Raw genomic sequence first — 26,362 nt, forward strand, 5'->3', positions numbered from 1 at the left:
ATGTTGTACCAGTTTACTAGGCAAAAGGTGCGGTGCCTCCTTATTCTGATCTGATTACTAGTGAGTATGTGTATCTTTTCACGTTGGTCATTTTATGTTTGTTTCTTTGTGGGTTGTCATGTCCTTTGCTCATTTTTCTTTTGGGACATTTCTTAGTTTATAAGAGCTCTTGGTATTTTAATGATAGTAATCTTTTAACTGTCATGCATGCTGCAAATCTTTTTTCGGTTTGTTTGCCTTTGTATTTTGTTTTTGGAGTGTTTCAATGTCTAGGAAATAATTTTATGTTGTTAAATCTTTTGATTTCTGCTTTTGCATATGTACTTCAAAAGACTTTCTACTTCAAGGTCAAGTGTTACCTGTATTATCTTTTAGTTCTATTTAAAACCTCTTAATTTACATGCCTATGCTGTTAACTCCCAAGTTGATTCACAAGTGTGTATAGTTTCAATTTAGTGGCAATTTAATTATTTATGACTTCTTTTACAGCAAAGATTTGTGGAGAAGATGGACAGGTGGATCCCAACTGTTTCATTTTGGCACAGTCCGTAGTCTTTAGTGCAATGGAGCAAGAGTAAGTTAGTTCATATTTTCACATTGTACATCCTAGGGAATTTGGGTTCATTGTTAGGAATGGGCTTCACTTAGCTAAAAACAAAGTATTTTTGAGGATTTAAATATTTTGGATATTTACAGGAACATATAAGGCATACTCTATCTTGATTAATAGTTTCTTTTAAATATAAATTATGTGAACTCTTAAAATTTTAATTTTCGTTTTCAATGTTAGTATTTCCTAAGTTAAAATAATTTGTTTTTAGTTCTGAAATCATTTGGGGAGTGATTGAGGCTGTAGTGATTATGACTATTAGAATTGGTTTATTTATTGAAATAATGCATGTCTTCAGATGGCTCTCCTAATTTGTTAGACTTTAAGCTAAATCGATGCTATATAACTAAATCCACATAGATTTGTTGAAATGGCTCCAGAGGTTTTTTAGATTTATTGCTGCTGTGTGCCCTTAAAAAAAAATCTATTCATTCTTTCACTTAACATTTATCAAAAGAGTGCTCTGTATAAGACATGGTTAGGCATAGTACCAGTCTTAAAGGAAGTTACAACCTAATAAAAGACATAGGGCATGTTCTTTGGTTACTGTAATATGAAGTGGCATGTGTTAAATGTCAGGGGAGAACTACAAAGTCATAAAAAGGTGGGAGAGATTACATACAGGTAAAGGAATCAGGAATGACACCGTGGGGAGTGAGATAGTGTTGACCTAGGCCTTTAAGATACAATAGGGACAGTATGGAAAGAGTATATTTTTCCCACTTAAACTCTTTCCTTGGTCGTTCCCTCAAATTTTCCCTTTTGTCCATGTGCAGGCACTTTAGTGAGTTTCTGCGAAGTCACCATTTCTGTAAATACCAGATTGAAGTGCTGACCAGTGGAACTGTTTACCTGGCTGACATTCTCTTCTGTGAGTCAGCCCTCTTTTATTTCTCTGAGGTAAAGTCTGCATTTCCTTTCACACTCTGTTCGAGCATTCCAGCCTCTAACTGTCAATGCTGGGGCCCTGTCTATAGGAAATAACCCAGAAGAGCCAAGTCATTTCCAAAAAGATTTATCGTTGTTTCAAGTTGTTTCTGATAGCAAGAGTAATTTAATAATATATTAGAGAGAACATGAAAACTCAATGTGTTAAATAACTCTAATTTTGAAAAACCTGATTAAGCTACTGCATGCCACAGAGTGCATGTTTTTAATTGTTTGGAGCTATTTTAAAACCACAGAATTTGAAACTTCCAGGGCATAAATTGCAGACCAGACTTCAGAAGAGAAAAAGAAAAGTAGTAAATTTTTTCTTATGCTCATCGTGTTTACGTTAGCCACTTGATAGGACTGCCCAGTGAAGAAGCATTTGCAACAGACAATGAGTATATTAATCTTTTTGAGGCATACAGTGTAGTATAATGCTCTTTGTTAGGCTTCAATAAGTGAAATTATTTTGTCAGAAAGCAGAAAGGATTCCCGGTCTCACAAAGCAGTAATTTAGACACTTGATTCCGCCTTTTTGCAAGAATACAGGTACTCAGTTGATCTGTTTTTTCACTCCCTTTCTTTGCTATAAGTTTAAATCAACAATTTGTGTAGGTTAATATGTCCTCATGGAATGGTGGAAATGGTCAGATATAAAATACTTGGTTAGTTTACTGTTTATATGTTTGCTGGTAAGGAACCACAAATCCAATTTAGTATAATTTTTACTCTAGTTCACTAAAAGTTTACATCCAGTTGTGTAGTGTTTGTTTCTTGTTAATTGTTTTTTTTTCCTCTAAATACTTTAAAACTTTTCAATCTCAAATGACTGTAACTTGCTGACAGGTGTTAACTGAAGAAGTAGATCTTTTTGTTTTTTGCTTATGACCTGTATTTTAATATTTGAGCTTATAGATTAGAGATGGTGAGAGAAATCTGTTTATAGTCTTATTTTCCCTTGTGTATTATTTCTTCCTAGTACATGGAAAAAGAGGATGCAGTGAATATCTTACAATTCTGGTTGGCAGCAGATAACTTCCAGTCTCAGCTTGCTGCCAAAAAGGGCCAATACGATGGACAGGAGGCACAGAATGATGCCATGATTTTATATGACAAGTGAGTTATATTGATAGATGCATTCAGCAGATATGTATTGAGCATTTGATATGTTTTGTGGAAATAAAGATGCAAAAACTCAGTCTCTGTTGTCAAGGAGTTCACAGGAGGCAGCATAAAAGCTACTTTTTATATGATGTTTGTAAAGCTTTGGGGGTTCTTAGAACAAAAGTTTCTGCTGGGAAAGGGGAGGTGTATGTGGGGTAAACAGGATGGCAGTGGTAGTGTTCAAGCAGTGTTTCCCAGAAAAGAGATTTTGTTAGGATCCTAAAGAATGAATTGAATTTTGCTACCCAGAGAAGGCAGGAAACAACATTCTAGGCAAAGGCATTGGCACAAAAGCCATGGAGACTTGGTGGAAGGTGGCACTTTCAAGAAACTTGAGTTGAGATAATCAAAGGGTTGGGGAATAAATGTGAGGATGCTGGTACTAATTGGAATAGATTGTAAGGGACCTTGGATGCCTATTTATGGGTATAGTATACTTTCTGTATAAATCTGCCTTGCCACGTTATTAAATGAATTAGTTTTTTTATTAGTTTTCACTGAAAATGAGAGGATAGAAAAATCATACAGTGAACAAAATTGAAAATATCTGGTCAGGCAAGTGATGAGCTTGTGGCCAGCTCTGTAACGTATGGTATTCTTTTCATTTAACTTTTCTTACTCTGTAAAAAAAGTAATTTGTGGTTGGGCACGGTGGCTCATACCTGTAATCCCAACACTTTGAGAGGCAGAAGCGGGTGAATTGCTTAAGCCCAGGAATTTGAGACCAGCCTGGGCAACATGGCAAAACTCCGCCTTTACTAAAAATACAAAAATTAGCCGAGCGTGGTGGTATGCGCCTATTGTCCTAGCTACTTAGGGGCCTGAGGCAGGAGGATCACTTGAGCCTTGGGAGTTCGACGCTGCAGTGAGCTGTGATCCACTGTACTCCACCCTGTGCAGGGCAGCAGAGTGAGAGACCCTTTCTCCAAAAGAAAAAAAAAGTAATTTGTTATTTGTATCCTTAAGCAAATGGTAAAGGGGTAACTTGGGGATAGAGAAAAGTCCATAAATGTTAGGGTTTGAAGACAGCCAATAGCATCTAGGCCAATGGTTCCTGAACATTGGTCTGCAGGCTCTTGCTGGGCTGTCTGCATAGGAATCACCTGAGAGCTCGTTAAAAATAGGTTTTCAGGCCGGGTGTGATGACTCATGCCTGTAATCCCAGCACTTTGGGAGGCCAAGGTGGGCAGATTACCTGAGGTCAGGCATTCAAGACCAGCCTGGCCAACATGGTAAAAGCCCGTCTCTACTGAAAATACAAGAATTAGCCAGGCATGGTGGCACACACCTGTAATCCCAGGTACTCGGGAGGCTGAGGCAGGAGAATTGCTTGAGCCCGGGAGGCGGAGGTTGCAGTGAGCCAAGATCATGCCGCTGCACTTCAGCCTGGCTGACAGAGCGAGACTCTGTCTCAGAAAAAAAAAAAAAAATTTAAGTTTTCAATCTGGGCATGGTGGCTCACACCTGTAATCGCAGCATTTTGGAAGGCCAAGGCAGGCAGATCACTTGGGGTCAGGAGTTCGAGACCACCTAGCCAACATGGTGAAACGTGTCTCTACTAAAAACTACAAAAATTTGCTGGGCATTTTGACAGGTGCCTGTAATCCCAGCTACTAGGGAGGCTGAGGCAGGAGAATTGCTTGAACCCAGGAGGCAGAGGTTGCAGTGAGCTGACGTTGTGCCACTGCACTGGAGCCTGGGTGACAGAGGGAGACTCCATCTCAAAAAAAAAAAGTTTCCAGTCTCCCACCCACCCAGTCTCAGAAATTCTGATTCCACAGGTTTGAGGTGTGACCAGGAATCTTTATTTTTAGAAGACATACCAGATAATTCTGATAAATAGCCAGATTAGGGATGTAGTCTGATTTTCCTATTTTGCAAGTAAGGAAAATAAGCCCCAGAGAGGTAATGATTTTCTCAAAGTCACAGAACAAGTTAGTGGCAGAACTTGGACTGGAATGCAGTTCTTAATGTTCTGTCCAGTGTTTATTTTGGTACAATATGTTTGTAGACGATACTATATAAGAAACATTGTTATATAGATGTTGAGATAAGAAGAGTTTACATTTAGAAATTTGGTGTAAAGTGCCTGAACATTCAAGTCGTGGAGGAGTATTGACCAACTTATTGAATACAACATAGGAGATTCACATTTTGTTACAAAAATGCTGATTTAAAAGGATAGAGTTTTATTTTTTTTTCTTTTTTCTTTTTTGAGATGGAGTCTTGCTCTGTCACCCAGGCTGGAATGCAGTGACACGATCTCAACTCACTGCAACCTCCGCCTCCTGGGTTCAAGCAATTCTTCCACCTCAGCCTCCCAAAGTGCTGGGATTACAGGTGTGGGCCACCACGCCCAGCTGATTTTTGTATTTTTAGTAGAGACAGGGTTTCACCATGTTGGCCAGGCCGGTCTTGAACACGTGACCTCAAATGATCCACCAACCTTGGCCTCACAAAGTGCTGGGATTACAGGTGTGAGCCACTGTGCCCGGCATATTTGTTTTTGTATCATATATATGCATCATCATAGTCATGCATTAGCAGCCTTTGTGTTTCTGTCAGGAGATAGGAGATAGAAGCCATTAGAGTACTTGGAAGGGAACTTTTTTTTTTTTCCTCGCATTTAATGCTTTTTTTGGTATTCATTTCATAATCAGCTTACCAAAACATTAGCTGCATTATACCCTATCAAGGTAGAAATCTTTGTGTTCCCAATATTAGTTACTTCCTTTCCTTTCCACACTGAGTCATCAGTAAGTCCTGTTCTATCCAAATAGATCATATCCATCCAGCTCACCCTCAGTGCCATTTTGTTTTGAATTTGTACATGTTTACTGCTGATGCCTTATAGTTATGATGATGTGTTCTTATTTTATTCTGTGCATACAAGTTCTCAGCTTGCTTTTTAGGGGAAATGACCATGTCTTCCTTTCCTATAAATTCATTTCTGTCAAGTCCTGAACAGAGAATAGGTACCCATAAATATGTGATTGTTAGTTTCTTTGCCTCAGTTGTAGTCTGATCCTTACAGCTTTTAAACGACAGTAGAGTTCACCGTGAAGAACTAAGGATGGTTGGCAGACAGATAGAAAGGTAGCAAGTTGACCCAGCTATCTGTGGGGAAGTGGGAATAAAGAAAGATTGCATCAGTACTGTCATCACATAGCTCTATGGTTCTAGGCCTGCAGACTGAATCAAGTAGCCTTGTATAAGATTCTCTGGAGGAGGGAGGTGCCAAAAGTTGCTTATACTTCCTATGGAATTTGATTTTACTTTGGATATCTTTTTACTATAGATACTTCTCCCTCCAAGCCACACATCCTCTTGGATTTGATGATGTCGTACGATTAGAAATTGAATCCAATATCTGCAGGGAAGGTGGGCCACTCCCCAACTGTTTCACAACTCCATTACGTCAGGCCTGGACAACCATGGAGAAGGTAACCAAGAACTTCAAACGTATTAAACTACAAGAAGTTTTATTGGTAGAACTCATAAAATATAAGGTGAGAAAACCAAGCAGAATAGCACAGTGGAAATTGAAGCAGTCCAACACAGTGATTTAAGAGCAGAGGCCTTGAGTCTGGCCTGGTATGTACAGTCACATGCCACATAACATTTTAGTCAACAGTGGGCTTGCATGTACAGTGGTCTTATATGATTATAATGGATCAGAGCTGGCAGTGCAATAATAACAAAAGTTAGAAAAAATAAATTTTAATAAGTAAAAAAGAAAAAAGAAAAACTAAAAAGATAAAGAAAAACAAGAACAAAACCAAAAAAATTAATGGAACTGAAAAATCTCTGTTGCCTCATATTTACTGTACTATAATTTTAATCATTATTTTAAAGTGCTCCTTCTACTTATTAAAAAAAAAAAATTAACTGTAAAACAGCTTCAGACAGGTCCTTCACAAGGTTTCCAGAAGGAGGCATTATCAAAGGAGATGATGGCTCCATGCGTGTTACTGCCCCTGAAGACCTTCCAGTGGGACAAGATGTGGAGGTGAAGGAAAGTGATAATGATGATCCTGACCCTGTGTAGGCTTAGGCTAATATGGGTGTTTGTCTTAGTTTTTAACAAACAAATTTAAAAAGGAAAAAAAAAATTAAAAATAGAAAAAAAGCTTGTAAAATAAGGATATAATGAAAATATTTTTGTATAGTTGTATATGTTTGTGTTTTAAGCTGTTATGACAACAGAGTCAAAAAGTTAAAAAAAGGTGAAACTTATAGAGTTAAAAAGTTACAGTAAGCTAAATTATTATTAAAGAAAAAAATTTTAAATAAATTGAGTGTAGCCTAAGTGTATAGTGTAAGTCTACAGTAGTGTATAGTAATGTGCTAGGCCTTCACATTCACTCACCACTCACTCAGACTCCCCCAGAGCAACTTCCAGTCCTGCAAGCTCCATTCATGGTAAGTGCCTTATACAGATGTACCTTTTTTTATCTTTTAAACTGTATTTTTACTGTGCCTTTTCTGTGTTTGTGTTTAAATACACAAATTCTTACCACTGTAATCGTAACCTGCAGTATTTGTTATAGTAACATGTGATAAAGGTTTGTAGCCCAAAAGCAATAGGTTGTACTATATAGCCAAGGGGTATAGTAGGCCATACCATCTAGATTTGTATAAGTACACTCTGTGATGTTAGCACAATGGCAAATAGAAATTCGATTGATTGATTGATTGAGACAGAATCTCACTCTGTTGTCCAGGCTGGAGTGCAGTGGCACAATCTTGGCACACTGCAACTTCTGCCTTCCAGGTTCGAGCAATTCTCCTGTCTCATCCTCCCACGTAGCTGGGATTACAGGCAGGCACCACTACGCCTGGCTAATTTTTGTATTTTAGTAGGGACGGGGTTTCACCATGTTGGCCAGGCTGTTCTCGAACTCCTGACCTTAAGTGATCTGCCTGCTTTGGCCTCTGAAAGTGCTGGGATTACAGGCATGAGCCACCATGTCTGGGCAGTAACTGAAATTCTCTAATGCCATTTTCCTTATCTGTAAAATGACGATAATATGCATGTTTACCTCAAAGTTACTTTGAGGATTAAAATAAGGTAATGTATATAAAAATACATATTAACATAGTACCTGACACATGGTAAGCATCAAAAAATGTTAACTGCTGTTATTACTATTATTATTACATATTTTTAAATAATTAGAAAGCATTATCAAAAATTAGCTGGGCGTAGTGGCACACACCTGTAGTTCCAGCTACTCAGGAGGCTGAAGCTGAAGGATTGCTTGAGCCTGGGAGTTCAAGGCTGCAGTGAGCCGTGTTCATGCCTCTGTACTCCAGCCTTGGTGACAGAGCAAGACCCTGTCTCCAAAAATTGAAGAAGGCATTATGGGGCAGAGTTAGCTTGGTAATGATCCAAATATTTCACCAGTATCTGTCACAGGATTGGAATACTAGTTTTCGGTATTATGATCACTAGGTATTACTAATAGCTTATTAATAATAAAGCATTGACCAGGCGCAGTGACTCATGCCTGTAATCCCAGCACTTTGGGAGGCTGAGGCGGGTGGATCACCTGAGGTCAGGAATTCAAGACCAGCCTGACCAACATGGAGAAACCCCATTTTTACTAAAAACACAAAATTAGTTGGGCGTGGTGGTGCATGCCTGTAATCCCAGCTACTTAGGAGGCTGAGGTGGGAGAATTGCTTGAACCCAGGAGGCGGAGGTTGCAGTGAGCTGAGATTGTGACATTGCACTCCAGCCTGGGCAACAAGAGCAAAACTCCATCTCAATAAAATAATGATAATAAATAAATAAAAGTAAAGTTTTGATGTTTGTGAATGGTTTATTCTTCTAATGAACTAGAGGAGATTTTTCCAGGAATTGTAGAGCCCATGAGGTTATGTTGTTTATATGTGTCATGTGTATCCAGGTGAAAAAACTTAATTAAGTGCTATTGTATAATACCATACACAAAAACTGAATTTTAGGAATACTGAAGAATTACATATAGAAGTCAAATCATTAAATAGCTAGTAGTAAACAGAATAGAGTGTCAGCTGTTAATCAATGATAATAATATTTTCACGATTAAAATTAAACCTTTTCTGATTTTAAAGGAAAAGTTCAGATCTGTGTGATATAAAGAATGTAAGTTTTCAGGGTAATAAAATGCAGAGAGAAAATGCAAAAGTAGTTCTTACCAGATGTGTGTATGTAAGGAACTTAGACTAATTTTAAGAACACTATCAAGACCCTGGTAGTTAAGTAGGAAAAAAGACATGAATGATTCATTCACCAAAAAGTGTTATGGTGGTAAACAAAAGAAATGTGTTTCTACCATCCTGGAGTCTACAAAAAAAGGCACATATTGGCTGGGCACAGTGGCTCACGCCTCTATTCCCAGCACTTTGGGAGATTGAGGCGGGTGGATCACCTGAGGTCAGGAGTTCAAGACCAGCTAGGCCAACATGGCAAAACCCCATCTCTGCTAAAAATACAAAAATTAACTGGATGTGGTGGTGGGCACCTGTAATCCCAGCTACTCGGGAGGCTGAGGCAGGAGAATCACTTGATCCTGGGAGGCAGAGGTTCCAGTGAGTCAAGATCACACCACTGCATTCCAGCCTTGGCTACAAGAGCGAAACTCCATCTCAAAAAACCAAAAACAAACAAAAAAGGTGCATCTTAAATATGAACATAAATATTTACAAATTATACTGAATAAGTTCTCTGTTATTTGCATGTCCAGTTACAAACTTTTCCTTTATAGAATTAGAAATACAAGTAATAAACATGAGAACTCATTCAGTATAATTAATAATTTTTTTTTTTTTTTTTTTTTGAGACGGAGTCTCGCTCTGTCGCCCGGGCTGGAGTGCAGTGGCCAGATCTCAGCTCACTGCAACCTCTGCCTCCCGGGTTCACGCCATTCTCCTGCCTCAGCCTCCCGAGTAGCTGGGACCACAGGCGCCCACCACCTCGCCCGGCTAATTTTTTTGGGTATTTTTAGTAGAGACGGGGTTTCACCGTGTTAGCCAGGGTGGTCTCGATCTCCTGACCTCGTGATCCGCCCGTCTCGGCCTCCCAAAGTGCTGGGATTACAGGCTTGAGCCACCGCGCCCGGCCTAATTAATAATTATTAAATGTAAATAAAAACATCTATATAAAATTAGGTATTTAACAATTGGGGAAAAAAAAACATACAACCCAGTGTTAGAAAACCTATGTGGAAACAGATATTTTGATATATTGCTAGGGATTCAAATTGATAATGTTCCTTTGAAGGGTAAGCTGACCATATATATCAAAGTTAAAATTTAACTCAGCAATCACACACCTAGTGAGTTATCTTAAGGAAATCAGTTTGAAAGTAAAATCAATATATGCACAAAGACTTTAATATTTATCATAAACCTGAAAACTCGAGTTTATGTAAATACCAAGTTTATGTAATACTTTCATGACAAATGTTTTAGGGGAGAAAACCCAACAAAATTACATGCATTGTAATTTTTTTTTTTTTTTTTTTTTGAGACATAGTCTCGCGCTGGCATCCAGGCTGGGGTGCAAGTGGAGCAGTCTTGGCTCACTGCAATCTCTGCCACCCAGGTTCAAGCAATTCTCCTGTCTCAGCCTCCCGAGTAGCTGTGATTATAGGTGCTCACCACCATGCCCGGCTAATTTTTATAGTTTTTAGTAGAGATGGGGTTTCATCATGTTGGCCAGGCTGTTCTTAAATTCCTGGCCTCAAGTGATCCGTCTGCCTTGGCCTCCCAGAGTGCTGAGATTACAGGTGTGAGCCACTGCACCCAGCCTCATGCATTATAATTTTAATTTGTAAACTGTACAAAGGAATAATACTTGTAGTAAAACAAGAAGGAAAAACATTTGTTATAGGTAGTTAACGTTTATAACCAGTAAAATTATACGTAAAGTTTATTTATTTAAAATAGTTTTAGTTGGATTTGATTTCAACTTTAAAATAATGCTTTTCCTCTCTATCAGGTCTTTTTGCCTGGCTTTTTGTCCAGCAATCTTTATTATAAATATTTGAATGATCTCATCCATTCGGTTCGAGGAGATGAATTTCTGGGCGGGAACATTTCGATAACTGCTCCTGGCTCTGTTGGCCCTCCTGATGAGTCTCACCCAGGGAGTTCTGACAGCTCTGCGTCTCAGGTATTGACTGACTGCATCTGCCATTAGGGAGAAAAGCATACACATCCTTTCCTTCACATCCCAGTAACAGATCCTGTTTGTAAATTTTAAGTTATAGAAACAAAAGATAAATAAAAGCCTGGCGCGGTGGTTTGTGCCTGTAATCCCAGCACTATGGGAGGTTGCAGTGGGCAGATCACATGAGGTCAGGAATTCGAGACCATCCTGGCCGACATGGTGAAACCCATCTCTACTAAAAATACAAAAATTAGCCGGGCATGGTGGCAGGCACCTGTAATCCCAGCTACTTGGGAGGCTGAGGCAGGAGAATCGCTTGAACCCAGGAGGCAGAGGTTGCAATGAGGCGAAACCGCGCCACTGCACTCCAGTCTGGGTGACAGAGTGAGACTCTGTCTCAAAAAAAAAAAAAATGAGAGAGAGAAAATTAGCTTACTTACTATCTTCTAATTAAAGCATTTGTGGTGACTTACAATATACTGTATTGTAAAGTATCATGCTGTTTCATTTAGGCCATTATTCTGTTTGAATCTGTGGCTATTTCTCTTAATAAATCAAGTAATATGGAATATATTCATAGCCTCTGAAGAGCTCTGTATGTAAGTATTTATTTAGGATACTTTTTATAAAATAATTGAGTGAATTCTTAGGTCTCCTTTTTTTTCTTTTTCTTTTTCTTTTTTTTTTTTTGAGACAGGGTCTCCTCACTGCAGCCTGGAAATTCTGGGCTCAAATAATCCACCCACCACAACCTCCTGAGTAGCTGGGACTAGAGGCATGCACCACCACTCCTGGCTAATTTGAAAATTTTTTTTGGCCAGGCACGGTGGCTCACACCTGTAATCCCAGCACTTTGGGAGACCGAGGTGGGCAGATCAGGAGGTCAGGAGATCAAGACCATCCTGGTCAACATGGGGAAACCCCGTCTCTACTAAAAATACAAAAATTAGCTGGATGTAGTGGCCGCACTCCTGTAATATCAGCTACTTGGGAGGCTGAGGCAGGAGAATGGCTTGAACCAGGGGGTCAGAGTTTGCAGTGAGCCGAGATCATGCCACTGCACTCCAGCCTGGCAACAGAAGAGACTCATCTCAAAAAAAAAAAATGTATACATGACCATATAAAAACCACTGAATTGTATGATATGAATGTGAATTAGCACAATAAAGCTGTACAAAAAAAGAATACACGGTATGGTTTTATTTATAAAATGATAAGAACAAGTAATGCTAATCTACGCCATTTATAAAATGACAAGAACAGGTAATGCTAATCTACGCTAACATTTCAGGCATTTGCCAGCACGCCTGGCAGATTTTTCTATTTTTACTAGAGACGGGGTTTCAATGTGTTAGCCAGGCTGGTCACGAACTCCTGACCTCAGGTAATCTGCCCGCCTAGGCCTCCTAGAGTCCTAGGATTACAGGCGTGAGCCATTGGGCCTGGCCTAAATTTTCTTTTTTCTTTTTTTTTGGGGGGGGGGGTTGGGTGGGGGACGGAGTCTTCCTCTTGTTGCCCAGGCTGGAGTGCAATGGCTCAATCTCGGCCCACTGCAATCTCTGCCTCCTGGGTTCAAGCGATTCTCCTACCTTAGCCTCCCCAGTAGCTGGGATTATAGGCACCCACCACCACACCCAGCTAACTTTTGTATTTTTTTTAGAGACAGGGTTTCACCATGTTGGCCAGGCTGGTCTCGAACTCCTGACCTCAGGTGATCCAGCTGCGTTGGCTTCCCAAAGTGCTGGGATTACAGGCGTGAGCTACCGTGCCCAGCCAATTTTCTCATCATATTGCTCAGGCTGGTCTCAAACTCCTGGGTTCAAGTGATCCTCCTGCCTTGGCCTCCCAAAGTGTGGGGATTACAGGCATGAGCCACCTTCCTCAGCCCCTTTGCCCATTTTGAAATTAGATTGCCTTTTTATATTGAGTTTCAGGAGTCCTTTATATATTCTAGATAAATGTTCCATATCAAATTATATTATTTCCAGGTATTTTCTTCATTCTGTGAGTTGTCTTTCCTCTACCTTTTAAAAAAAGGGGTTTTTTTGTTTTGTTTTGTTTTTGTTGTTTGTTTTTTGAGATAAGGTCTCATTCTGTTGCCCAGGCTGGAGTACAGTGGCACAATCACAGCTTACTGCCACTTCGACCTCCTGGGCCGAAGTGATCCTCTCACTTCAGCCTCCTGAATAGCTAGGGCCGTAGATACGCACTCTCCCAGCCAGCTATTTTTTTTCTGTTTGTAGAGATAGATCTTACTGTGTTGCCCAGTCTGGTCTCAAACTCTAGGCTCAAAGTGATTCTCCCACCTCTGCCCCCCAGATTGCTGGGATTACAGATGTCAGCCACATGCAACCTGTCTTTTTACTATTAATAGTGTCTTCCTACCTCAGCCTCCCGAGTAGCTGGGATTCCAGGCACCCACCATCATGCCTGGCTAATTTTTTTGTATTTTTGGTAAAGACAGCATTTCACCATGTTCACCCAGCTGGTCTTGAACTCCTGAATTCAGGTTATCCACCTGCCATGGCCTCCCAAAGTGCTGGGATTACAGGCGTGAGCCACTGCACCCAGCTGAAATATTGCCATTTTAGCAATATTGTCTTCTGATTTGTGAACATAGATGTATCTTCATGTATTTATGTGTTCTCTAAGTTCAGCAGAATTTTGTAGTTTTCAGAGTAGAAGCCTTTCACCCCCTTGGGTCATTTATTCCTATGTTTAAATTCTTTTCGATTCCATTATAAATAGAATTGTTTTCTTAATTTCATTTTCAGATTGATGGGAGAGCATAGAAATACAAGTGATTTTGGCCGGGCGCGGTGGCTCACACCTGTAATCCCAGCACTTTGGGAGGCTGAGATGGGTGGATCATGAGGTCAAGAGATCCAGACCATCCTGGCTAACACAGTGAAACCCCGTCTCTACTAAAAATAAAAAAAATTAGCCAGGCGTGGTGGCGGGCACCTGTAGTCCCAGCTACTCAGGAGGCTGAGGCAGGAGAATGGTGTGAGTCCCGGAGGTGGAGCTTGCAATGGGTCAAGATCGTGCCCCTGCACTCCAGCCTCGGTGACAGAGTGAGACTCCGTCTCAAAAAAAAAAAAAAGGAATACAAGTGATTTTTACATGTTGATCTTGCAACTTCACCTTTACTAAATCTGATTGTTAGCTCTAATAGTTTTCTTGTGGATTCTTTAGGAATTTCATTATATAAGATCATGTCATTTATGGATACAGATAGTTTTTTTCTGGCTAGAACTTACAGAACAATGATGAGTAAAAGTGGCAAAAGCAAAAATCTTTGTCTTGTTTCCTATCTGACAGGGAATGCTTTCAGTTTCATCATTTAATATGATATTAGGTCTGGGTTTTCAATAAATGCCTTTTTTCAGGTTGAGGAATTTCCCTATCATTCCTAATTTTTTAATGCTTTTTTTTTTTTTAATCATGAAACGGTGTTGAATATTGTCATGTTCTTTCTGTATCAGTATAAATGATCATATGGGTTTTGGGTTTTATTCTATTGATGTGAAATATTAATTGATTTTCAGTGTTAAACCAACCATGCATGCCTGAGATCAATCTCACTTGGTCATGGTGTGTAATCTTTTCAATATGCTGCTGGATTCTATTTACTGGTATTTTGTTGAAGATTTTGTATCTGAATGCTTAAGATAACATTTATACTCCATCAGAAATCAATTGACCATAAATGTGAGGGTGTATTTGTGGGTTCTTAATTCTCTTCCATTCCAAAGATAAGACATCCATCCATCTGTATGTCTGTCTTTATGCCAGTACCATACTCTCTTGATTACTATTGCTGTGTAATAAGTTTTGAAATCAGAAAGTAAGAGTGAGATTTTGGTATCTGAGTAACAGTCCTCATAGAATTAGTTGGGAAGTATTCCCTCTTCTTTATTCTGGTCCCTCTTTCTTTTTTATTTAACTGTGTATCTTGAAGATTGTTCCTTCTCAACACATAATGAGAGCCCCTTTCCCTACCCTCCCACCCCCGCTATAGAGAGTTCTATAAGTGTCTGTTCAATTATTTTATTTACTTAACCTATTACTTAGTCGGGACATTACGCTTGTTTATGTCTTTTATTTTAAAGAATGCTGCAATGAATAATCTTGTATATAAGTCATTTTCCATCAACATGAGTCTGTCTGTAACTGAATTTTTAGAAGTGGAATTTCTAGGTCAACCTATGGCTCTGTATTTCACAAAAATACCAATTCTGACTTTTCTTGTGGAGGTGGGGAGTAGGAGGTAGAATGCTGGAGGGTAACTTGCTGTACTCAGCTAGCTAGTCATTTTAGAAAGATTTCCTTAGCTTCTTTTTGTCAGATGGCCTCACCAAGAATCAAACACCTATTTACCCTGTAAACATGGGGTTTTACTACCCAGGATACATATTTCTGTATGGATGAGAGCTTTTCACACTGAGGAAATAATGCTGTGAGTACAGCACATTTGTTGGAACTTAGGTCATTAAGAATGTTTTATAAATTCATATATTACACATTTTGTTTTGTTTTATTTTTTAGTTTTTAAGACAAAGTCTTCTTCTGTTGCCCAGGCCGGAGAGCAGTGGTGCAATCTCGGCTCACTATGACCTCCACCTCCTGGGCTCAAGTGATTCTCATGTCTCAGCCTCCAGAGTAGCTAGGATTACAGGCATGTACCACCATGCCCGACTAATTTTTGTATTTTTAGTAGAAACGAGGTTTCACCGTGTTAACCTTGCTGGCCTCTAACTCTTGGCCTGAAGTGATTTGCCCACCTCAGCCTCCAAAAGTGCTGGGATCCTTTTATTGGGTAAAAGATGAATATTGAGGGCTGCATGGTAGCTGATACCTGTAATCACAGAACTTTGTGACACTGAGACGGGAGGAGTGCTGGAGCCCAGGAGATTGAGGCTGCAGTGAGTTATGATCACGCCATCACACTTCAACCTAGGGATTACAGGCTTCAGTCACTGTGCCCGACCTGTACATTTTAATATTGTGCTTTCCTCTTTTAGCTATAGTATGAGGTTACATTTCAGAGTCATTGTTGTTAAGTATCTTAATAGTGATGAGGTTGAGTGAAAGTTACTTCTATTTCAAACACTGAAGAAAATTTTGTACAAATCTGTCACATTCCAAGCCCAGGACTGATTGTTTCATATACTTCTAATTTTACAATTTCTATTGTAGTCCAGTGTGAAAAAAGCCAGTATTAAAATACTGAAAAATTTTGATGAAGCGATAATTGTGGATGCGGCAAGTCTGGATCCGGAATCTTTGTATCAACGAACATATGCCGGGTAAGCTTAGCTCATGTGTAGAATTTTTACAAGTGTAAAAAACTGCATCTTTTAAAATTTTTTAATTAAATTTTACATTTTTTCTAATCTATTATTATATGCCCAGAACTTTCACTTAGACTGTGCAGTATAATGTGGTGGTTAAGTGTAAAGGCTCTGGAGTGACTTCCCGGGTTTTAATCTTGGCTCTGCTGCCATTTATTGGCAAGCTGCTAACCTCTTGGTATCTTGGTTTTTTCATCTGTAAAATGAGAATAATAAAGTGAAAAGATGCCAACATTATTTACTCTGGGCTGCATAACTCATACTTGCAAAAATTATTTCTTTGAATTTAAGAATTAACTTGGTTATTCATTTTAGCTTGTGATAAAAAGATAGTGATTTATAGGATATGCCACTTACTGAAATTTACCACAGATCCAATCATAAAATCACTTTCTCTTCCCTAAAGGTGGCTTGATTAACATGTAAAGGTGTGTAAAGGCTTGATTACCCTACCCTGACCCGTTCCCCAGTTCCCAGCAGTACCATGAAAAAGGGATTTCAACATACTTAATTGCTTTCAGTAGAAAGTAACAGTGGTAGGCCAGGCGCAGTGGGTCATGCCTATAATCCCAGCACTTTGGGAGGCTGAGGCAGGCAGATCACGAGGTCAGGAGATCGAGACCATCCTGGCTAACATGGTGAAACCCCATCTCTACTAAAAAGACAAAAAGCCGGGCGTGGTGGCAGGCGCCTGTAGTCCCAGCTATTTGGGAGGCTGAGGCAGGAGAATGGCATGAATCCGGGAGGCGGAGCTTGCAATGAGCAGAGATTGCGCCACTGCACTGCAGCCTGGGCGACAGAGCGAGACTCCGTCTCAAAAAATAAAAAGAAAGCAACAATGGTATTGGGAGACTGAGGAGCCCGGAAAGTACTTGAAGGAAGTAAAAGGTTTGTTTGACCACACTGTATTTGGAAAGCCAGCTTCTTCAGCTGTGTCGCTTTGTATAGTGATCTTTAGTTCTTCTTTTAGAAAATAATGGACAAGGCCAGGCGCAGTGGCTCACGCCTGTAATCCCAGCACTTCGGGAGGCCGAGGCGGGTGGATTACCTAAGCTCTGGAGTTAGAGACCAGCCTGGGCAACATGGTGAAACCCCATCTCTACTAAAATACAAAAAGCTGGGCGTGGCGGCGTGTGCCTGTAGTCCCAGCTACTCAGGAGGCTGAGGCAGGAGAATTGCTAGAACCCTGGAGGCGGAGGTTGCAGTGAGCTGAGATCATGCCACTGCACTCCAGCCTGGGCGACAGAGCAAGACTCTGTCTCAAAAATAATAATAAAATAAAAAATAATGGACAGTAAACCTAAATGAATTCATTCCCAAAGATGATGTTATTCTTAAGGAATGGTTCGTTTATTTAAGACCTTACATAAAGTCTACCCATTGTGTGATGTTTCACTTCTGTAATTGTGTGTGTGTGTAATGTAAATACACATGTTTTTGTTTTGTTTTTTTGAGACAGAGTCTCGCTCTGTCACCCAGGCTGGAATGCACTGGTGCAGTCTCACTCTCTGCAACCTCTGTCACCCCAGATTCAAGCGTTTCTCCTGCCTCCGCCTCCCAAGTAGCTGGGACTACACGCGTGTGCCACCACGCCCGGCTAATTTTTTGTATTTTTAGTAGAGACAGGGTTTCACCATTTTAGCCAGGATGGTCTCGATCTCCTGACCTCGTGATCCACCTGCCTTGGCCTCCCAAAGTGCTGCTATTACAGGCGTGAGCCATCATGCTCAGCATGTATTTTTTAAATATATAAAATGAAGCAGAAAAGAGAAATGATCATTTTTCTTTATCTTTAAAGATTACCTTCGCCAGGCACAGTGGCTCACACTTGTAATCCCAGCACTTTGGGAGGCTGAGGCAGGCAGATCACTTGAGGTCAGGAGTTTGAAACCAGCCTGGCCAACATGGTGAAACCCTGTCTTTATTAAAAATAAATAAAGATGGTTTTTAATATTTGTTTTAGTTTTGTGATTTTAGCATCTTCCTGAAATTTTTCTCAAGGCAAGTAAATTGTATCAGTTGGTATATCAGCACCCATATATGAAATAACTTATTAGGAGGGTATCTCTAAAATAAGATCGACTTTGCCTGAAATAAACTGACATATTGATGTTCACAGAATTTTTCTTTTAACCAACTTGACAAATGCATTATTCTTGACCTCAAGTTCCACCTTCCTCAGCCTCCCAAAGTGCTGGGATTACAGGCATGAGCCACCACACCTGGCATTATTCTTATAAAAAATTAAATTTATAGTTAAGTTTAATGTCCCCTTTGTTCATGTACCATTGCTTATTTTCTTCCGTTCCTACTCACAGTAATCATTCTTATGGTGTGCATTTTTGTTTGCTTGTTTTTATGTAATTGATAATTACACTCCATTCTGTACGTTGTACTTTCATTCACAGTGAGTTTTGGACATTCCTATGTTCATCTATACAGACTTACCTCATTTTATACTGTAGTATTCCGTATATAATATTTATTATAACTCATAACTGTAGCAGAGTATCTCATAGTGTATGTGTTACTGTTTTGCCATTTTGGTATCAATGAGTGTTTAAGTCATTTGCAGTTTTTTTTTTTTTTTTTGAGACGGAGTCTTGCACTGTCGCCCAGGCTGGGGTGCAGTGGCCGGATCTCAGCTCACTGCAAGCTCCGCCTCCCGGGTTCACGCCATTCTCCGGCCTCAGCCTCCCAAGTAGCTGGGACTACAGGCGCCCGCCACCTCGCCCAGCTAGTTTTTTGTATTTTTAGTAGAGACGGGGTTTCACCGTGTTAGCCAGGATAGTCTTGATCTCCTGACCTCGTGATCCGCCCGTCTCGGCCTCCCAAAGTGCTGGGATTACAGGCTTGAGCCACCGCGCCCGGCAGTTTTTCCCTCTTATACCCAGTATTACGAAGGATCTCCTTTTATATGCTTCTTTGTACCAAGAAGCAGATTTTAAAATTTTTTTTTGAAAAGATTTTTGAAAAAAAATGAAATGAAGTCTCACTATGTTGCCCTGGCTGGTCTCAAACTCCTAGGCTCAAGCAGTCCTTCCATCTTGGCCTTCCAAAGCACTGGGGTTACAGGCATGAGCCACCACGCCTGGCCCAGATTTTAAATTTTGATAGCTCTTACAATTTACTTTTTAAAGTATCTACATGGGTTGCCGCAGTGGCTCAGGCCGGTTGCCCTGGCACTTGGGGAGGCGAGGCTACATGTTCGAGGCCAACCTGGTCAACACTGATTAAAAAATTTAAAAAAACTCTTATAAAAAAATAAAAAATAAAGTATCTACATCATTTTATGTTCTCACCAGTCATTAATAAGAATACTTCAGACTTTTGGCTGGACACAGTGGCTAACGCCTGTAATCCCAGCACTTTGAGAGGCCGAGGCGGGCGGATCAAGAGATCAAGACCACCCAGGCCAACATGGTGAAACCCTGTCTCTACTAAAAATACAAAAATTAGCTGGGCGTGGTGGCACACGCCCGTAGTCTAGCTACTCGGGAGGCTGAGGCAGGAGAATCACTTGAACCCGGGAGGCAGAGGTTGCAGTGAACTGAGATCGCACCACAGCACTCCAGCCTAGCAACAGAGTGAGATTCCATCTCAAGAAAAAAAAAAAAAAAAATTCAGACTTAATTTTTTTTCCAGTCTTAGGTTCAGATTGGGTTTCTTTTGGTATATCTCTTGATTGTTCAGGTTTTTTCTTTTATGAATTGACTATTCATCTCCTTTTCACATTATTTCTGTTGCATGATTTTATTAGTGACTTGTTAAAATTGTGTATATTTTTCGGCATGACACTTCATTATTAAAAAAAAAAAATCTGTACATGTTTCTCAATACTAATCATTGGTTGGTAATATCTTAAAAATAAGAACCTTACTGTATGTTTTGCTTTTTTTTTTTTTTTTGGAGACAGAGTCTTACTCTGTTGCCCAGGCTGGAGTGCAATGGCATGATCTCGGCTCTCAGCTCACTGCAACTGCAACCTCCACCTCCCTGGTTCAAGCAATTCTCCTGCCTTAGCCTCCTGAGTAGCTGGGATTACAGGCACCCACCACCACACCCAGCTAATTTTTGTATTTTTAGTAGAGACAGCATTTCACCATGTTGGCTAGGCTGGTCTCAAACTGCTGGCCTCAAGTGATCCGCCTGCCTTGGCCTCCCAAAGTACTGGGATTTTAGGCATGAGCCACCATGCCTGGCTGCTTTTTGCTTTTTAACTTTGTTTTGTACTATAGTTTTAGTATAAACAAACATATATACACACAACTATGGCTTTATAATATATTTCAGTCATTGTTAGAGCAAGACCTACCTTTTGGCTGCTTCTTTGACAAAATTGTCTTGGCTATTCTTGTGCCTTTTTTCTCTTTGTGAGTTTTAGAATTGTGAATTACCTGTTGACTCACCATGTTTTGTAAACTGTTTGAGGATTTCTAATGGAATTGCACTCAAAGGTTATCTTGCTTTCTGTGCAGCAACGTTTTACTTCAAATAAGCCCTACTTTAAGTTACATAGGATAGCTGTAAATTGTGTTTCTGGCTTTCTAGATTTAGATAAAACACTTAAAATTGATTTTTTTCTCCTAAATTTAAAACTGATTGTTAGCGGTTATAGTCTTCTGTTCATCCTTATTTAGGAAGATGACATTTGGAAGAGTCAGTGACTTGGGGCAATTCATCCGAGAATCTGAGCCTGAACCTGATGTAAAGAAATCAAAAGGTTTGTGGTGTTTTTATACTTCATATTAAGCCTTTACTCACATTGACTGTAAGTCAGTTGACTGTAAGTCAAAGACCACTGAAGGTTTAAACTGTTTGTTTTGTAAAATAACTACTGTATCTTTCACCTTGTGTTTATGGTCACAAGTAAGTACAAGGGCTTCATGTAGTCACATCTTTATGCAATTTCCTCTGAATCAAAAGTTAGTGAACTTGCTTTGCCACTCCAGAAGGCACATGAATATGAAAAAGCATTGTCTGTTTTTTTATTTAATGGCAAAATACCCAACCTAAGTTGGACTTAATGTTTGAGACCCTTTATTTTATTAAATTGTTATATTTTTTCTTTTCTTTTTTTCCTTTTTTTTTTTTTTTTTTTTTTTTTAATTTTTTGAGACAGTTCTTGCTCTGTCACCCAGACTGGAGTGCAGTGGTCTGATCTCACCTCACTGCAACCTCTGCTTCCTAGGTTCTAGCGATTTTCCTGCTCAGCCTCCTGAGTAGCTGAGACTACAGGTGCACATCACCACACCTGGCTGATTTTTGTATTTTTAGCAGAGAAGGGGTTTCACTACGTTGGCTAGGTTGGTCTCGTACTCCTGACCTCAAGCAATCCACCTGCCTTGGCATCCCAAAGTGCTGGAATTACAGGTGTGAGCCACTGTGCCTGGCCTTATTAAATTATTTTTATTAAATTTCCTCAAGATTGATGAAAGTAATGAAATATATATAGAAAATAGACTGGATTAAGAAAATGTGGCACATATACACCATGGAATACTATGCAGCCATAAAGAAGGATGAGTTCATGTCCTTTGTAAGGACATGGATGAAGCTGGAAACCATCATTCTGAGCGAACTATCGCAAGGACAGAAAACCAAACACCATATATTCTCACTCATAGGTGGGAATTGAACAATGAGAACACTTGGACACAGGGTGGGGAACATCACACACCGGACACTGTCATGGGGTTGGGGGAGAGGGGAGGAATAGCATTAGGAGATATAACTAATGTAAATGATGAGTTAATGGGTGCAGCACACCAACCAACATGGCACATGTATACATATGTAACAAAGCTGCACGTTGTGCACGTGTACCCTGGAACTTAAAGTATAATAAATAAATAAATAAGAAATATATGTGGAAAATATTGATAGGTCAAAATTCAAATTGTTCGTTTCATCAGAAGAGTAGCTTAGTCAAATCCAAGGGTTAGACACAGAAATCTTTTTTGTCAAGTGCATTCTTTGTGACTGATTTCGGTTTCTTCCTGGTTTACACAGGAAGATTTCAGAAACAAATGTGGATCCGTGACAGATGGTATCTAGAAGTTTTCAGTTTGGTTGTATTGACAGTATTGTCTTTAATTTTTGTAAGAAGAAAATACTCAATTTTCATAAGTACATTTAAGATTAAGAGCTATTGGCCAGACGCTGTGGCTCACGCCTGTAATCCCAGCACTTTGAGAAGCCGAGGCAGGTGGATCACAAGGTCAAGAGATTGAGACCATCCTGGCCAACATGGTGAAACCCCATCTCTACTAAAAACACAGAAATTAGCCAGACTTGGTGGCACGTGCCTGTGCACCTGCCTCCGGGTTTAAGCAATTCTGTTTCAGGCTCCTGAGTAGCTGGGATTACAGGCACCATGGCTAATTTTTGCATTTTTAGTAGAGACAGGGTTTCGCTACGTTGACCAGGCTGGTCTGGTCTCAAACTCCTGACTTCAGGTGATCCGCCTGCCTGGACCTCCCAAAGTGCTGGGATCACAGGCGTGATCCACCATGTCTGGCCATTTATCTTATTTTCTTTTTTTTTCCTGAGATGGAGTCTTGCTCTGTTGCCCAGCGCTGGAGTGCAGTGGCATGATCTCGCTGCAACCTCTGCCTCCTGGGTTCAAGCAATTCTTCTGCCTCGGCCTTCCAAGTAGCTGGGATTACAGGCGCGTGCCACCACACCTGGCTAATTTTTGTATTTTTAGTGGAGACGGGGATTCATCATGTTGGCCAGGCTGGTCTTGAACTCCTAACCTCGTAATCTGTGCCCACCTCAGCCTCCCAAAGTGCTGAGATTACAGGTGTGAGCCATTGCACCCAGCCATCTTATTTTCTTTCTTTTTTTGGCGTGGGGGACAGAGTCTAGCTCTGTTGCCAGACTGGAATGTAGAGGCATGATCTCGGCTCAGTGCAACCTCTGCCTCCTGGGTTCAAGTGATTCTCCTGTAATCTCAGCCTCCCGAGTAGCTGGGATTACAGGTATGCACCACCAGGCCCAGCTAATTTTTTTGTATTTTTAGCAGAGATGGGGTTTCATCATGTTGACCAGGATGATCTCCATCTCCTGACCTCGTGATCCACCCACCTTGGCCTCCCAGAGTGCTGGGATTATAGGTGTGAGTCACCACACCTGGCCCATTTTATTTTCTTAATGCAACTATTATTTAGGTAATTAATTGCATCTCTTCATTTTGATGAATGATCTACTTTTTGGTCAGATATACATTTGACAGAGTAAGCAAAAAATGCAACAATTATTGAAGTAATTTAAACCAAAAAAGGGCCTATTACCTAGTTGACTTTATTTATCCAAATAATTACTTTTATTTCCTGTTTTGTCAGAGAAGTCTTAGGTACACTGTTGGGAAGAATCTTAAGACTGAAGGAAAATCTACACAGTTCATTCAGTAAATAATGTTTTGCTTTTCCTGAGTTAAGGAAAGGGGAAAAAATTGTGTGTATGTTTTAAGTAAATGATTTTGAGTGCCTCTTTGTGTACTTGTATTCACACAGCAGGTTAGAAGATTCAGATCTTGCTTTCAAAAATTTGACAGTCTAGTAGTTATGTGCCTTTCTTTTTCTTGTTTTCTTTTTCTTTTTTTTTTTTTTTTTTTGGAGACAGAGTCTTGCTCTGTTGCCCAGGCTGGAGTGCAATGGTGCGATCACGACTCACTGCAACCTCTGCCCCCCGGGTTCTAACAATTATTCTGCCTCAGCCTCCCAAGTAGCTGGGATTATAGGCACCTGCCACCACGCCTGGCTAATTTTTTGTATTTTTAGTAGAGATGGGGTTTTGCCATGTTGACCATGCTGGCCTCAGACTCCTGGCTTCAAGTGATCTGCCCAGCTTGGCCTCCCAAAGTGCTGGGCTTACAGGCATGAGCTTGTATTGGATAAAAGAAGAATATTGGCGGCTGCATGATGGTTCATACCTGTAATCCCAGCACTTTGTGAGACTAAGACAGGAGAAGTGTTGGAGCCCAGGAAGGTGAGGTTGCAGTGAATTGTGATCACGCCATCACACTTCCACCTAGGTAATGGAGCAAGACCCTGTGTCTAAAAAACAAAACAAAATTTTTTTAAGGAATACTGGGAAGAGGTCAGCGGTGGTTTCAGAACAGAGGAAGTGCCAGATGACCATTGTGAGGCATTGGCCAGGAAGAACTCTACAGTGTCTTTAGGCAGCTTCTGTCTATAAGGATAATGGGGTCTCCTCCTCCCCAGTATTAATAGAAAATCTCTGAGCTTTTTTTTTCCCCCTCTGAGATGGAGTCTTGCTCTGTCGCCCAGGCTGGAGTGCAGTGGCGCAATCTTGGCTCACTGCAAGCTCCGCCTCCTGGGTTCATGCCATGCCCCTGCCTCAGCCTCCCAAATAGCTGGCACTACAGGCGTCGGTCACCAAGCCCGGCTAATTTTTTGTTACTTTTAGTAGAGACAGGGTTTCACCATGTCAGCCAGGATGGTCTCAATCTCCTGATCTCGTGATCTGCCCACCTCGGCCTCCCAAAGTGCTGGAATTACAGGCGTGAGCCACTGTGCCCGGCCTGGTTTTTTTTTTTTTTAAAATCTGGTCTCATACCTCTGATAGCTCATGAAGAAGTGTTCCTGCTTCATACGTATATGTGTTAGGTATAGCATAGGTGTTTGGTGTTCTGTTTGTTTCTGTTTGTTTTATATGAATTAAGGTGTATTATGAGCAGTTGAAGATATACAGGAAATTTTTTCCCAAACCACTATATCTGCTCGTTCTATTCATTCAGTCTCTTTATGTTATTCCTTCATTCATTCATTCTATAGAACAATGGAGTGCCTACTATATGCATCTACTGTTCTGGGTCCTGGGGAAGAAAGCAAAGTTCCTGCTTTCGTGGAACTTACATTATATTGGTAGAGACAGTAACAGATAACAAATGCAGCCTGTGTACGTGTGTTACATGAAAAGCAGGGTAGGGGCCTGGGAGAGAGTAGTAGGGAGTGCTGTTTTCAAGGTAGTTGTCGGGAAAGGCCTCACTGAGGAGGTGGCATTTTTAGTAGACCTGAGCGCACTGGGGGCATAAGCCCAGGCAGCAAGTGGAGGAAGAGTGTTCTTGATGGAAGGAACAAGGATAGAGGCCCAAAGCTAGAGAGCTCAGCATGATCAAGGAACAGCAAGCCCGGAGTGGAATGGAGTGAGCAAAGGAATGAGCAGTAGAAGGTGAATGAGTTGGGAGGTCACCAGAGACCATGGCAAGGACTCAAAAGTCTCAGGGACACATTGGAAGTTGGAGCAGGGAAATGATGGGATTTATGTTTTTAAGGGATTGCTGTATCAGCTATTTGGAAAATTAAGTGTAGGGCTTCAAGAATAGAAGCAGAGAAACAACATTCTTGCCGTAATCGTAATCTAAGTAGGGGATGATGGTGGTGTGGATTAGGCTGGTAGTGGAAGACCAGTCCAGTTCGGGTTGTATTTGAAGGTAGAGGCAAAAAGATTATATTTCTACCAGCAAGCCCATCTGTGAAGTTATTTGTATTATTAATCTGATTGAGATATGCCCACATAAACTAATGAATAGGAATTTCTGCAGTTGGGTTAAACACCGCCATATATCCTGGTACTTCTTTTAATCGTCCAGACGTCTCTTTAAGTCAAAGTATTTTTTGGTGGTGTGTAGGAGCCTAGAGATTGAATTTATTCACTCAGAAGGCATTTGAGTGATTACTGTGTGCCAGGCACTATGCTGAATGCCAAGGATGTAAATAAGAGGGCATAGTCTCAGTCTGTTTTACTCCAGCTTGTTCCTTTTTAATGACCCTGACTTGTTAAGCATATCAGTTAACCTACAGAATGTTTAATCTTCTGAAATTTCCTGGTTGTTATTTAGCTTATTTCTGTCTCCTTGACATTTCTTGTAAACTGGAAGTTACACATATAGTCTTGATGATTCGTGTTACACATTTTAGATTAGAATACATGGGTGTGTTGTATATGGTGTTTTTGAAAGGCCTTCTATATATTGGTCTGTACATTAAAATATTGCCTGAATGGATACACGTAAAATTTAACAGTGATTACATTAGAGATGAGAAGAAAGAGGTGCCTTTTACTTTTCAATATACCCTTTTCCTCTGCTTTTTGAATTTTCTTGCCTTATGCATACTT

The 26,362-nt window shown here is 40.4% G+C and overlaps 1 protein-coding gene across 4 annotated transcripts in view; it reads left to right on the forward strand.

Annotated features, from left to right (window-relative positions):
* The window catches only part of AKAP10 (A-kinase anchoring protein 10), a 76,855-nt gene that overhangs the window by 39,316 nt on the left and 11,177 nt on the right, over positions 1–26,362 (forward strand). For all 4 annotated transcript variants that reach the window (XM_031934250.1, XM_023196453.3, XM_023196454.3 and 1 more), the window contains 7 exons: positions 490–574; positions 1,387–1,510; positions 2,520–2,656; positions 6,003–6,147; positions 10,692–10,865; positions 16,062–16,171; positions 20,857–20,939. In XM_031934250.1, the coding sequence (XP_031790110.1) occupies positions 490–574; positions 1,387–1,510; positions 2,520–2,656; positions 6,003–6,147; positions 10,692–10,865; positions 16,062–16,171; positions 20,857–20,939 (858 nt within the window). The remainder of the gene's footprint in view (positions 1–489; positions 575–1,386; positions 1,511–2,519; positions 2,657–6,002; positions 6,148–10,691; positions 10,866–16,061; positions 16,172–20,856; positions 20,940–26,362) is intronic.

The sequence above is a fragment of the Piliocolobus tephrosceles genome, chromosome 16 (genome assembly GCF_002776525.5).
Source record: "Piliocolobus tephrosceles isolate RC106 chromosome 16, ASM277652v3, whole genome shotgun sequence".
NCBI lineage: Eukaryota > Metazoa > Chordata > Mammalia > Primates > Cercopithecidae > Piliocolobus > Piliocolobus tephrosceles.